The following is a 16694-nucleotide window of genomic DNA, read 5'->3' on the forward strand; positions in this document are numbered from 1 at the left end:
TATCAAAGAATCCCAAGAAATCATTTTTTTTTAATTCAAACTGAGTTTAATTTTGAACCCTTTAAGTTTTAACATCAATGTGGACCAATTTGATAAAGGGGCCCAAAATCCAAAATCTAAATACATTCATTGTTAGATTCAGCATATCAAAGAACCACATATATTCAATTTTTGTTGAAATCAAACAAAGTTTAATTTTGGATCCCTATTTAGACCAACTGAAAACTTGGCCCGAATTCAAAAATCTAAATACATGCTTAGATTCAGTTTAGCAAAGAACCCCTTGAATTCATTTTTTCATAAAATCAAAATAAGTTTAATTTTGGACTATGTGAACCAATTTGAAGACCGGTCCCAAAATCAAAAATTTAAAATACACAGTTAGATTCAGCATATCAAGGAACACCAATAATTTAATTTTTAAAGAAATCAAAATGAGGTCAAGGTCAGATGAACCATGCCAGACAGACATGTACACCTTACAATCAATTTATGCATTAAATATAGTTGACCTATTGCTTATAGTATCTAAGAAACAAACTTCACCATGAAAACTTAACATTGACCAATGAACCATGAAAATGAAGTCAAGGTCAGATGAACCATGCCAGACAGACATGTACACCTTACAATCAATTTATGCATTAAATATAGTTGACCTATTGCTTATAGTATCTAAGAAACAAACTTAACCATGAAAACTTAACATTGACCAATGAACCATGAAAATGAGGTCAAGGTCAGATGATACCTGCCAGACAGACATATACACCTTACAATCATTCCATACAACAAATATAGTTGATCTATTGCTTATATTTGAAGAAAAACAGACCAAAACACAAAAACTTAACACTGAGAAATGAACCATGAACATGAGGTCAAGGTCAAATAAAATCTGCAAGACTGACATGTGCATCATAAAATATTTCCATACACCAAATATAGTTGACCTATTGCATATAGTATTAGAAAAAAGACCAAAACACAAAACTTAACTTTGACCACTGAACCATGAAAATGAGGTCAAGGTCAGATGACACCTACCCGTTGGACATGTACACCTTACAATCATTCCATATACCAAATATAGTAGACCTACTGCTTATAGTATCTGATATATGGACTTGACCACGAAAATTTAACCTTGTTCACTGATCCATGAAATGAGGTCGAGGTCAAATGAAAATTGTCTGACAGGCATGAGGACCTTGCAAGGTAGGCACATACTAAATATAATTATCCTATTAATCATAATAAGAAAGAAATTAACATTACAAAAAATGTTGACTTTTTTTTCAAGTAGTCACTGAACCATGAAAATGACAAGGACAATGGACATATGACAGACGGAAACTTCGTAACATTAGGCATCTATATACAAAGTATGAAGCATCCAGGTCTTCTAGGTTCTAAAATATAAAGCTTTTAAGAAGTTAGCTAACGCCGCCGCCGGATCACTATCCCTATGTCGAGCTTTCTGCGACAAAAACCGCTAGGACAATACCCCACAAAAACAATCCCAACCATCCTTTAGTGGTATGGAACCTTGTGCTCAAGTTTCATAGAGATCCATACACTTATATTCAATTTATTGTTTGGGGAACCAAAATGTCTTCAGACGCAGACATCACCATAATATAATATGAACGCAAAATATTTTGCAATCATATAAAAATATCAAAATGGCCATAATTTGGTTCTTAAATGGATCTAAATCAAAAGCCTTACTACTAGGTTAAACAAATCTCTTCATTAGAGTACATTCTAGGCTTCAAAGTCAACACATTTTGGATACATTATCAAACAAGAGGCTTTCAGAGTGACAGCAAACCGGATTTTCCTGCATGAAAATGATATTTGCAAATCTGGACCCCCAAACAGGATCAAGTAAAAAAAATATATATAGCATTCAGAAAATTAGTTTATACAGAATAACAAACAAACCTACCTCAAAATTCTTCAAAAAATTTACCAAGAAAAGAAAAAAAAAATTTCCAAAATATCTTAATACAATGTCTTTTAAAAATCTATAAAAATTATCTGTAATTATCTTCAAAATGTCTAATAATGAACAGTAAATTTCAAACTATATTTATACAGTCCTACAGAGCTTATCATCAACAACACTTAGGAAACACAAAATTTTCAAATAAATCTGTCACTCCAATTATAATTGTGATTGAAATTACCACATGTTTGTTATCTTAAAAACACTTAGTGTAATCAAACTTTATATATATAATCAATAGTTCCCAATATTTTTTCTTTCATTTGTCACAAACTAATATCTGCAACTTATCTATCAATGTCAACAACTTTATCTACACAATGTATTGTAACGAAATACATCCTTTAATAAAAATAGATTATTATCTAATGAAAATGATAATTGCAAATCTGGACCCCCAAACAGGATCAAGTAAAAATTAAACATTAACACACCCATCAAAAATAAAATACCACATAACAACTGTGACATCTACCTTCCAGACACACATGACTTAAAAAAAATAGTTATAAAGAAATTTTTGACAACTCCTGACTAAAATCAATTGAAGAGATACAATCATTGATAGACTATCTATCCATATACTTATTAATTACACCATTTCTGTTCAAAGGGAAATAACTCAAAATAAAAATAAATCATATAATAAATATCCGATTTCGTCAAAGCGTTTTCATGTTTATGAACGGACACAGTTTGGCAGCCGCCCGCCGTCGGACATCCTCAAATCAATAAAAAGATGATTTTGTGCATTTTTGGGACCAAAAAGCTTAAGGAAACCCTTGGCCGCAACCTAGGATCCAAAATGTTCTGTAGTCAAAAGTTGCCAATAATAATATTGAATCCCTATACACACAAACTTTCTGGATCAGGGGTGGCCGCCAAAGTAAATTATGTGAAAAAGTGTTGAAAATTATTGAAAATATGACCAAAACTGACGCTACAACACAAATAATACTTGAGGGGTCATTTCTTCGTCATTTTTAATGTGATGTGTCAAAAAGACGTCAGTTTGTACTAATAGTTACATCACAATTATTTCTATGTGAAATTTGTAGAATTTTGGCCAAATCAAAAAAACATCAACTTCTTAGGGCCAATTTTAATCCTTCGTGAACTTAGTCCTCTAAATGTTAATCAAAGAATTGATCAAAGGTAATTATAAAAATGTACATTAAATATCAGTTCTGATAGAAATTATGCCCTCAACAATGTCAGTACGGTACAAATAAAACAATACTAAATAATACAGTTTTAGATAATGCTTGCTTACACCTAATTTGTCAATACAGTTTACATGCATTCCTACACTAAAAAATTTGCCAACTTACACTGACAGATACAAAATAAATCTGAGAACCAAAAATATACTTTTATTCATGAATCAGTACCACTGTGGTCATGGTGATGATGTTTTCTCTCTTTACGCTTATGATGTTTTTTGTGCTCTATCTCACTACTGTCACTATCAGCTGAATCTGAGTCACTATCAGGGTCACACTGATGCTTGTATTTCTTTTGTTTTTTATGTCTTTTCTTTCTTTTACTATAATCATCATCACTTGAATCAGATAAGTCACTGTATTTATGTGAATGTTTCTTCTGACGCGAATATTCATCCTCACTGTCAGTTGATGATTCGCTGTAATGTTTATGCTTTTTGTGTTTTTTATGAGATTTTTTGTGTTCATCACTTTCTGACTCTTCAGAGTGTTCAAGGTGCTTTTTATGCTTTTTTCTCTTCTTTCCTTTATCTTTTGCCTTTTTCATAATAGGAGATCTTGATCTTGACCTGAAAATAGATATTACTGACAGCTACAGTTGCAAACACTTAGATAATATATGCCATTTTGATATTTATTGTAACATTTTTCAAAATCTTTTTTTTTTAAATGAAACAAATATTGCATTTTCAAATATATATTTGTTTTTAGTGTATTCCAGTGTAATCAAGGCCAACTATTTGTTTAAATTGGGTCAAATGTTTCAGAGGCGAAGATCTTTGAAACAAACTTTCAAATTATGTGTAAAAACACCCATTCAAGGGCTAAAACTTTAATGAACAGCCAATTGTCACTCACATAAAAGTATGTTATGCTTCTGCAGAACAGGGGCCTTAGTGGCAGAGGGGTCTAAGTAGTTCATCTACAGTGTAACTAGCTTTTCAACACTGAGGTTGTGTGTTCAAACACAGCACAATGTAGGTGTGTTCGACTTCAATCTTAATTGACTAGGATTGCTAGTTTTCCTGTCAAAGGTCAGAAGTGCTTTCCAGAACTCCAATGAAATTTAACTGACATGACATAGCCAATAGTACAACAATCTATCTATAGATTGATAGATTGATCTACTGAACAAAGCAATACATATTACCTATTTTTCAGCAAAACCAAAATATAAGTAACAATTAGATGGGCTGCTATATCCATGCATGTACATGGGAGTAGATTTGACATTCCAAGTTATTTCTAAAGCTTTATAATAAACCATGAAATTTAGCTACAAATTTAATGATTTATACATTAACAGTTTATGTAGGCCTTACAAACCTCTTTATATCAATGTTCCATCAGTGGTAATTCTTTGTTAAGTATGCCAAACCAGAAAACAATTTTAATCCAAACATATTTGGTCTCAGTAAAGCATGAGGGAAAAGGGGAATGGAGAATATACAGCAGGCAACTTTCATGCATAATGCAAGGCCATCCTTAAGAAATTCTTTGCTTGATGTTGCCTACCATGCCTTGTAGGGTTGGGTATGTAGGTAGGGATTTCTTTTTGGCCAACATCATAATTTACATGATCTAGACACGAAAACGATGTTGGGGCAAGAAAAAATATTGACAAAAAAAATTGAAACAATTTGTGTCATAAATGTTTTGGGGTAGGCTGCTTTTAATAGGTGGGTGGGTAGGCAACATCGAACAATTTAAATTTTATTTTTGGCCCAACAGCATACCAAAGATCACTAAGACTATTAAAAATCAGAAATACTGCTTTAATAAGAAACATCATCAGAAAACTTTGTATATTTGTACGATTTAAAAATTTCAAAGAAACAGGAGTATAACTACTGAATTGGATAATGTGAGTTGCTTGGATACTACTGTCACTGTATACTGATAATGTGAGTTGCTTGGATACTACTGTAACTGTATACTGATAATGTGAGTTGCTTGGATACTACTGTAACTGTATACTGATAATGTGAGTTGATTGGATACTACTGTAACTGTATACTGATAATGTGAGTTGCTTGGATACTACTGTAACTGTATACTGATAATGTGAGTTGCTTGGATACTATTGTAACGGTATACTGATAATGTGAGTTGATTGGATACTACTGTAACTGTATACTGATAATGTGAGTTGCTTGGATACTACTGTAACTGTATACTGAAAATGTGAGTTGCTTGGATACTATTGTAACGGTATACTGATAATGTGAGTTGATTGGATACTACTGTAACTGTATACTGAAAATGTGAGTTGCTTGGATACTACTGTTACTGTATACTGATAATGTGAGTTGCTTGGATACTACTATAACTGTATACTGATAATGTGAGTTGCTTGGATACTACTGTAACTGTATACTGAAAATGTGAGTTGCTTGGATACTACTGTAACTGTATACTGATAATGTGAGTTGATTGGATACTATTGTAACGGTATACTGATAATGTGAGTTGATTGGATACTACTGTAACTGTATACTGATAATGTGAGTTGATTGGATACTACTGTAACTGTATACTGAAAATGTGAGTTGATTGGATACTACTGTAACTGTATACTGAAAATGTGAGTTGCTTGGATACTACTGTAACTGTATACTGATAATGTGAGTTGATTGGATACTATTGTAACGGTATACTGATAATGTGAGTTGATTGGATACTACTGTAACTGTATACTGATAATGTGAGTTGATTGGATACTACTGTAACTGTATACTGAAAATGTGAGTTGATTGGATACTACTGTAACTGTATACTGATAATGTGAGTTGATTGGATACTATTGTAACGGTATACTGATAATGTGAGTTGATTGGATACTACTGTAACTGTATACTGATAATGTGAGTTGATTGGATACTACTGTAACTGTATACTGATAATGTGAGTTGCTTGGATACTATTGTAACGGTATACTGATAATGTGAGTTGCTTGGATACTATTGTAACGGTATACTGATAATGTGAGTTGATTGGATACTACTGTAACTGTGTACTGATAATGTGAGTTGCTTGGATACTACTGTAACTGTATACTGATAATGTGAGTTGCTTGGATACTTCTGTAACTGTATACTGATAATGTGAGTTGCTTGGATACTATTGTAACGGTATACTGATAATGTGAGTTGATTGGATACTACTGTAACTGTATACTGAAAATGTGAGTTGCTTGGATACTACTGTAACTGTATACTGATAATGTGAGTTGCTTGGATACTACTATAACGGTATACTGATAATGTGAGTTGCTTGGATACTACTGTAACTGTATACTGAAAATGAAAGGTTAATCTTAAGTTATGAGAAATACATCTGTTTTTTTCAAACCTTTTATGTTTTTTCTTTTTCCTTTTCTCTACTATTATTTTCTTTTTCTTTTCTTCTGTCTTGTACTTCTCTAAAAAATACAGTTTAAAAAATTTACTTCTGTGTAATAATAAACTTCAACCATATGAATCTTTCTTTCACTCAATTGTCAGTTAGAATCACATAGAATAACTGATTTTGGTAGAAAACTTAACTCAAAGCTAAATCACTATACCAAGTTATATACATATTGTAGCACACATCATATTATTGAAAATCAGAAAGTAATTTAACTAAAACAATGTAAATGTAATTGAAAGTGTACATCTGAGTAAACATTTTTGTCTGGTAAAAACTTTCAACACCTCATACAGTTCTTTATTGCTCATTAACTCAATAGAATTTTTAAAAACTTATATAACTGAATGATGTAAAGTTATATATACACAAATTTTATTTGGCTGATCATATTTACTGATATATACCACCAGTGACCTCATTTCTCTACTACAAAACTAACTTTGTGGCATAAACATATCAAACCTTGCTGGAACTGACTGAGTGGTGAGATAAAGTCATCTTCTGAGGTATCTGAGCTAGTACTACTGACATCTAAAACAATATCTTTACCAGGATCTGCCTTCACAAAATTTCGACACTGAAATGTTAGATGTCCAGCTGAAATAATTTTAAAAAAGTCATCAAGATCAAAAAGGTTCTATAATACATATTCAGCAAAAAATAAAAAATGAAAAAAAGAAAAACATATCTAATAATAAAATTGAGAATGGAAATTGGGAATATGTCAAAGAGACAACAACCCAACCAAAGACTATATACTTAAATGGAAAAGAATGGAAAAGTCATGGATGGTAAAGTATTTCAATTACACTGCACCTGCCTTATATTTACAAGAATGCTGAAATGACTCAACTGCTCAATTGATTTTATAATACTAAATAGTAAGTTGACAGTCAATGAGATAAAGAATTAAAGAACCTTAGTGAGCGGGCTCACATACACCACGTCCCCACATTGTCATTGGAGAAATAAAATAAGTGTAAGAAAAAAAAATTGTATCAGAAAAAATAATTGAATCGTATTTTCCTGTCGATATGCACATCTAAGTAGTATGACCTTATTAACTGAAAAGGTTTCATGAAATTCTGTTGTGTGGTTTGAGAGGAGTTGCGATGACAAAAGGTTGCAGTAGTATATTTGGCAAATAAGTTCATAGGGGCGTAACTCCTGGAAAAAAAAGTGAATCGTAATTTCCTGTCGATATGCACAACTACATAGTATGTCCTTATTATCTAAAAAGGTTTTGTGAAATTCTGTTGTGTGGTTTGAGAGGAGTTGCGATGACAAGAAATAGGACTGACGGACTGACGGACTGACAGACGGACGGGTCAAAAACATTATACCCTCCACAACTCGTTGCGTGGGGTATAATAAATTAGGAATGTGTCCATGGGACACAGATGATGCCCCCGCTTGCATATCATATAAAGTCATAAAGGGGTATAACTCAAGAACAGTAAAAGTGACGCTACCCAAACATGTACTTGAACTGAGTTTTGTGGTAATAAGTATTGTGTATAAGTTTCATAAAATTTGGTTGAGGCAAACTTAAGTAAGAGAACGGAAACAAAAAATTCAGCAATTTTTCCATTTGTTTATGGGCATAACTCTAGAACAATAAAAGTGACACCACCAAAATTCAAACTTGATCTGTATTTTGTGGTAATAAGCATTGTATTGTGTATAAGTTTCATAGCATTTGGTTGAGGCAAACTAAAGTTAGAGAACGGAAACAAAAAATTCAGCAATTTTTCCATTTTTAAAGGGGCATAACTCTAGAACTGTTAAAGTGACGCCACCAAAATTCAAACTTGATCTGTGTTTTGTGGTATTAAGCATTGTGTACAAGTTTCATAACATTTGATTGAGGCAACTAAAGTCACAGAACGGAAACCAACTTTGGGACGTACGTACGGACGTACAGATGGACAAGGGTAAAACTTGATGCCCCCTCCGCTACGGCGGGGCCATAAAAACTTACTTAATTTTAATAAGAATTAAAAATCTCAGAATAATTTTTATACCATATGGTAAACAATACCATGCACACTGTCAGATAAAGTTATGCATTAGGTGTTTCTTGGTTAATGTACTAAGCTTACAACATTGTTTAACTTTGCATAATTTCTAATCTGACTAAATTCAGACCAGTCTGGCCTCTCATTTGTTCTTGTTTATTAATAGACATCAGCAAGTCATGCAACTGATTTCAGACATGCACAGCATATCAATAAACAAAAGCAATTCAGCAACTGATTTCAGTCATGCATGACAAATCAATAAACCAAAGCAATTCAGCAACTGATGTCAGCCATGCATGACAAATCAATAAACAAAAGCAAGTCAGCAACTGATTTCAGCCATGCATGACAAATCAATAAACAAAAGCAAGTCAGCAACTCAGTCATGCCAGACACATCAATAAATAAAAGCAAGTCAGCAATTGAGATGTCTGATTTAAGACCTCCCACTTGTTCTTGTTTACTGAGATGTTGTTAGTTGCAGCAGTGTATGTGTCATACAAGTCAGCAAGTGAGATGTATGACTATAGACCTCTCAATTGCTCTTGTTTTTTTAGATGTGGCTAGTGGGAGCAGTGTGACATATAAAAACAAGATCAAGTTGTGCCAGTGAGATGTCTTAAACAGTAGCAATGTTCAACATATTAATAATCAAAAAATATTTTAATCAAACTACATAATTTCATGATTATTGCAAAGTTTTAAGAAATAAAATAAATTAAGGACATGTATGTTGTTGTTGAGTTGTGCATAGCTTGATAAAGTACATATTTTTAATATTATATATTGCAACCTGCAAAATTATACATACCATAGCCACATTTCTTACAGGCTGGTTTGAGACCATCATTTGTTTTATTGGTGTATTTGCTGCCTATACCTGAAAGTTTCAAAAATATTAAACAATAATATCACAAACAAACTGCTTCGCTGAGCACAGCTAGATACGCCCGCAGAGGTCCAACCCTGAACAGTTGACTAATTGCCAAAAAGTATTTCCAGATGATAATTTTTAATCGTTACCTGCAAAATATATATTCAGACAGGCACTGATCTAAAAAATGTTTGATTTGCAAGAACTCTGTGAAATAAATTTAAACAATTAAATTATGATGTAAAACATTAAAGGGGCATTTGCTGTCAAATTCATGTTCCCTGAGTTGACTAAAATTCTCATATTTGATTTAAAACATACTAAAATGTATATCCAAATTACAATAAGTTTGAAATAAACAATTAAAAATGCATATGACTCGATAATATATATCAGCATTTCGTGTGTATTTTAGTCTAGACCCCATCTAATTAACCATCGAGATGACCTCCGAAGACTGATATAAACCATGGAAGTATTATATTGACAGGAACTACAACGATTAATTAACACTTATTTATAACCCGGGTAGCACTGTAGAAAAGATATGGAAACTGTCTAATTAGAACGCTGTCGTTAATTTCTTTTGTGACTATCTGCGATGCCACGGTCATAAATTGACCAGAGATACTTCTTATCAATCACATGGTTTTTATCAAGACAGATTAACATCAATACCTGTCGGAAAACACCATTACTTATTTCAATTGCATCGGTTGACTTTTATTCATGAACAACTTATTTAAACAAATCGACTGATGCATAAAAGATGAAAATCGGCCCAGAATTAATTATTCAACAACGATTTAAAATAGTGAGTGATATTATTTTATTTCTTCAGGGGTTAAGTTAAAACTGTCAAAAGGGTGTGTTCCGGTTACTGCCGGGTCACGAAAATTTTCCTAATAAATATATACACTGTGACGAACCGATTAATATATATATAGCAAAGGACCTGGATTACCCTGGAAAGTAGAAATTTTCAGTTTTAAATGCGAAAATTAATCGATCAAGGACTAATTATCACAGAAATTATATACAACAAATATAGTTAAAATGAAAAATCTACAATTTCAACAACACATGTGGACGCAAACATGCATGGATAGTATCCAGCTCTCAAGACCAATACTAGTTCAGGTTAATGAAAAATTTCCTTGATCAATGAGTAGTTAAATTTCAAACTATCAGCAAACAGGAAGTGGATGTACTGCAGATCTAACAAGATGTGTTGAAACGACATGAAAATCAGCAGAGCAGAACAAAACATAAACTTGATCTGTAACTCATCATGCATATGGTAGACTCACATATTAAAAATCAGCGCAAAATAAGAAGGCATATAGAAAAGAAGTCCCTATAACTGTGATTTTCAACAATTTTCAAAGTCCAAAACCTGTAATTTCAGCAATAATCAGCAGAGCCAAACGAGACTTAAACTCGATCTGTAACACATCATGGTTAACTCACATACCAAAAATCAGCCCAATATCTGAAGGCATTTAGAAAAGAAGTCCGGATAACTGTGATTTTCAACAATTTATCAAAGTCCAAAGTCCGTAATTTTGGCAAAAATTAGCAGAGTGGAATGAAACTTAAACTTGATCTGTAACTCATCATGGTTAACTCACACACCAAAAATCAGCCCAATATCTGAAGGCGTTAAAAAAATAAGTCTGTATAACTGTGATTTTCAACAATTTATCAGAGTCCAAAGCCCGTAATTTTGGCAAAAATTAGCAGAGCGGAACAAAACTTAAACTTGATCAGGAACTCATCATGGTTAATTCACATACAAAAAATCAGCCCAATATCTGAAGGCGTTAATAAGAAAAAAAGTCTGTATAACTGTGATTTTCAACAATTTATCAGAGTCCAAAGCCCATAATTTTGGCAAAAATATGCAGAGCAAAACGAAACTTAAACTTGATCTGTAACTCATCATGGTTAACTCACATACTAAAAAATCAGCCCAATATCTGAAGGCGTTAAGAAAAAAAGTCTGTATAACTGTGATTTTCAACAATTTATCAGAGTCCAAAGCATGTAATTTCGGCAGAAATTAGCAGAGCGGAAAGAAACTTAAATTTGATCTGTAACTCATCATGGTTAACTCACATACCAAAAATCAGCCCAATATCTGAAGGCGTTTAAAAAAAAATTGTGTATAATGGTTTGTTGCGGAATGACGGAATGATGGAATGACAGAATGACGGAATGACGGTCAAGGGTTAAACTATATGGCCCCAACAACTTTGTTGCGGGGCCATAAAAAAAAAACCACCTCATTATTTATATATATATATATATATATATATTCAATATTAAAGGGGCACTAGCTGCCAAATTCATGTTCACCGATTTGACTCAAATTCTCAAATTTTATTTATAACAATGTAAAACATTTATCCAAATTATAAAAAGTCTAAAATAATCAATTAACAGGGCATGGGCTCGATAATATGTAGCTTCATTTTGTGTGTATTTTAGTCTAGATGCCATCTAATTAACTATATAGTTGGCCCCCGAAAACCTCTGATGGCCATATAAGCGATATAAACATAAATATAGATATAAATAGAAAGCCAACTCGTGCAATTGGATTTTTCTAGGTCTGTTTAATTTCATATTATAGATTAATAATGTATGTTAATCATCTTTTTTACCTGTATAAGAATGATATTTTGAGGATCAAATCCCTCAATCTAATGATTTACCTTTGTTTCACTTTCAATGTTGACATTCTTTTCCTTTAAATAACTGAGCACGCACGATCCATGCATTATCCATCTCTAGCTAAGGGGTTAAATTGAAGTTCACACGAATACGGATTCAAAGAGGTCGAATTATTCACTTGCAAGTGAATAATTCATCATCAATGTTTCTTAGCTTATTTAGCAGGGTTTAAGAACATCCGTTGTTCGACCTGTTAGTCAAATGCGTTTTGTTTAAATATACTTTTTCACTTTTTTGGTCTTTTGGAAAATGTTGTATATATATATATATATGAGTGCGTTTAAATTTTTTGACATTTGTGATAAAAACTGATAAAATATTCGTATTTGAACGAATTTTGTCAGATAATATGCAGCCTGTGTCAGTATTTCTATTTGTCATTTATGAATGTGCCAATCATGACTTATGGTTTGACCCGTATCTATCAATTTGAGAAAAAATTGAGACTTATATAATGTTATGGAATAGCTAAAGCATCTCTGTCCCATAAAACATTTTATCACTATTTGTCCAAATGATACTAGTCAATATTATTGAACAGTTGCAGTACTTAAAAAATTTCAACACATCGGGGCTCAGCTGAAACATTCGTATACCAACCAATGATCTTACCCTGGATTTAGAGCTAAGCTTAATAATTCCTAGATATATTTAAAATCTCTTTGATCTTTGATTTTTATCAGAACAATCATTTTACAATCGTCTTAAATATGCATGAAATGTGTGCCACTGGAGTAAACATTAATTATAAAATCACAACTTGCAATATATATTACATTTAGTGCAATTTCTACCGAAAAAAATAAATCAATAAACATGGGGCGTTTATTCAATTAATATGGTACAAATTTCCATCGTCAATGTGTTTTTCTATAGAATTAATGATGTCTCGCATAAATCCATCAATCTATCAATCGGCACACATATGCAGATGTAGGGTAACGGAATCTGCCGAGGTTTGCCGATTGCTGTTTCCTAACAATTTATCACAACTTTCGATTTCTTCCTTTATTACCGTAATCGCGAAAGCAACTGAGAATGACAATATTGTAGGGCGCCACAAGCTGGTGTGTAAATAACATGCCATGTTGCAAGTTGATTAACATGTCATTAAATTGAGCGCGGCATAGCAGATGAAATGTTTGATGTCGGGTCATGGTAGTTCCTGTCAATATAATACTTCCATGTATAAACATAAACATAATAGATCCTTGTGCAATTGGACTTTTCTAGGTCTGTTTGATTTCATGTTATCATGGTTATAGGTTGAAAAAATAAGTTCATCATCGTTTTTACCTGTATTAGAATAATTTTTTGTGGATCGAATCAGTCAACGAAATGGTTCATCTTTGTTTCACTTTTAATGTTGACATTCTTTTCCTTTTAATGGCTGAACACAACTAATACATGCGTAACCAATCTCTAGTTAATGGTTTTTAATGGAAGGTCACATGAATAGATTCAATGAGGTCAAATTATTCACTTGCAAGTGAATAATTCATCAGCGATGTTTCTTAGCTTATTTTGACAAAATTGAACTAAACTGGCTGCTTAAAGCGAATTATCATTTCACTGTTTCACTTTCATTAATGATTGAACAAAAAAAAATCATATATTAATTTTTGCTTATATCTCGTAGCTAATGCCCCTTTAACATGATTCAACTTCCAAATGAATTGACCAATATGAGGTTCAATTTTGCCATAGGGGATGGATTAAACCAACTTACTATTCTTAATCAGAAGGACAATTTGTTGTTCAAGTTGTGAAATTTCTTACGAAATTGCTAGACAAGAACATTAATTTCAATCAGATCAAAAAGTGAGCCTTGGAAAATGCAAAGTAAATAAAATATCACTGTAGGACATAGCAGAATGGTACCGTTTAGTATGTGGTATATATATGGATCTATAGTTTGCGACAGGCTACATACTGGATATGCACGAAGTGCCACCAAATAAATAGCTAAAAGAGTTCTAAATATGTATAAATGTGACTCCAATTTATAATTGCTATGTTCAATAAATAATTCAAATGAAACAACATATACAGGAAAATGACCCAAAGACAGTTCAGAGTATCCTGATGCTACACACAAAAGACATTATTTGCAAATGTAAAATTTGCAGGTAACAATACAAAATGATATTATTGTTGCCTGCAATTTCAGTGTGAAATCGGGTCCCTGTTCAGAAATATATTTCGCCAATTATTCTCTGAAGTAACAATAATCATTTCTTATTGTTACTTTTTGTAAATAAAGTGCCTTAAAAAAATTGGGTGGAGCATCAGCCATGGAAAAAAATCTAAATGAACATGATGTGGCATAGCGTAGCTCCACTTACTTCCCTCTTAAGATTCTAGTTGGGTTTCATGTTTAGATGTTCAAGTATGGTACGACATCAAATTGCAGATAATACACGTTATCGTTATTTACTTATTTAGAGTTACTTGGAGTTGATTTCCTGTACAGGATCCCTAAGGTTCCTCTTCACCTGACTCATAATTTAAGTTATTTCTAATACTTTTTTGTCCGTGACTTCACGGATAATTCTGTTCTATAGTCATTGTAATAGATCTCTTCGTCAGACCAATATTTATCTAATCGGTTTTTGAAGGTATTTATGGATGGGGCTTTAGTGATTTTATCTGGTAGTTTGTTCCAAGTTTTAGCAATTCTAACAGACATGACAGAGAACGAGTGTTTGCGGATATTAGATTGAAATCTTTGATGGATGACTTTGTTGCTATTTGTCCTGCTACTGGTTCTATGTTGTGAATCATCTGCCATTTTTAAAAAGGGAGCTTACTTCCTTATCATTATAAGTAGCCATTGATAGTTTGATATTTGTCCGCCATTACTGCATCACAAACAGGTCAGGAATAACCATTAATTGGTGGATTATACCTCAATTCAGGTATAATCCACCATTCGACAAATAATGGGATACACCAAATGAGGTATAATGCAGTTTTTATCCAAAATTGTGCTGCAATTTGTTATAGAAATCTAAAAACTAATATGACCCTCCTTTTCCTACTTATAAATTTTTAGTTTTCATTTATAAAGTCTTATTTTTGTTCTGTAGTCTCTTCCTGTCAATTTCGACTAACAGTTCTCAATTGAGGTATAGTCCACATTTTTCAAAACGCAGCACAGGAAGTCAGAAGCAATTACATGTCACTAATGAGTACTCATCAAATTAAAGCTTAAGATGGTATTTGCAAAAAAGATGCTCGAATATCTCTTAAAAAATTTTTATGATAAAACTGCATTATACCTCAATTGGTCTATCTCACTATCATGACTATATGTCAAATGGTGGATTATACCTCAATTGAGGGGGTTGGTCTTTTCACCACCGAACACCGCTGAATACCCAAAAAAAACATCAACCACTGAGAAAATCAGTGATTTTATACAATAAAACGGTAAAATCAATTAAATTACGTCTAATTTAACAATTTTTTAGATGTTTATATGCATCATTTTTCTGTTAAAGTCGATTATCAATATAATCCATATAAAGAAAAACGTCTCCGGATTCATCACTTTTTTTCCAGATTACATTGTGTGTGTATAAGAATCATTTGACATCAATTACTGATGAAGGATATTAGTTACCCGAAATATTTAACATTTGTTCATGTCTCTTTTCTTGTTATTGGTACAACTATTTTATAAAAATGAAGAAAAAATATTATTTGAGGTGTCCAATGGTGGTTTGCAGAGACGGAGTGTTATAGACTCTCCTTTTCTGTTCGATGTAGATATATGTTCTCTTAACCTTATTATTTGTTGAATTAATAACTTAAATATTCTATTTAGGTCACATTTATAACAATAAGATTATTAAAAAAAAAAATTGGGGGTGTTCGGTGGTGTTCGGTGGTGAAAAGACCTACCGCAATTGAGGTATAGACCTAATGATCAATCAATTAATGGTTATTCCTGACCTGACAAAGGTTCCCGTAAAATTCATAATGGAAAATTTCTAACGCCAGAAAGGAAAAGTGATTGTTGTATGAAGTAAATAGTTCAAGTGGCGCAGATTCTCGGGTCAAGAGGTGCAGATTCACTAAATAGCGATATAGATCATGATTCCCCCAACACACTTTTTACTTTTAGTTTTAGGCATTTTTTTTTTCTTTAAAACATCAAATGACACATTGTATCAAATATTGTCTTTGTTTGTTTACCTTGCATTATCTCATATAAATCACACTGGATTAATCTAAGACTTAGGTTCTTCTTATACAGCTAGTGAACTGATAATTTCTGCGAAACCGTCCTAAAATTTAACTAAGGGAGATAATTTGGTAGTGTTTAAGTCAAAAGTAAATGAAATTCAACATAAACTTTCGATTAGTATTGTGAAATACATTTTGTATGAATAAAAATCCCTAACATAATTTAA

At 32.3% G+C, this 16694-nt stretch overlaps 1 protein-coding gene across 1 annotated transcript; it reads right to left on the minus strand.

Annotated features, from left to right (window-relative positions):
* Positions 1 to 1906: 1906 nt before the first annotated feature.
* LOC127730531 (protein SREK1IP1-like) lies at positions 1907 to 16613 on the minus strand. The gene is made up of 5 exons (XM_052238968.1): positions 16477 to 16613; positions 9478 to 9546; positions 7108 to 7242; positions 6586 to 6655; positions 1907 to 3803 (listed from the first exon to the last, which is right to left on the minus strand). The coding sequence occupies exons 1-5, from the start codon at positions 16481 to 16483 to the stop codon at positions 3389 to 3391; spliced, it is 696 nt and encodes a 231-aa protein (XP_052094928.1). The 5' UTR covers positions 16484 to 16613; the 3' UTR covers positions 1907 to 3388.
* Positions 16614 to 16694: the final 81 nt, after the last annotated feature.

Source organism: Mytilus californianus, unplaced genomic scaffold (genome assembly GCF_021869535.1).
Source record: "Mytilus californianus isolate M0D057914Y unplaced genomic scaffold, xbMytCali1.0.p SCAF_1, whole genome shotgun sequence".
NCBI lineage: Eukaryota > Metazoa > Mollusca > Bivalvia > Mytilida > Mytilidae > Mytilus > Mytilus californianus.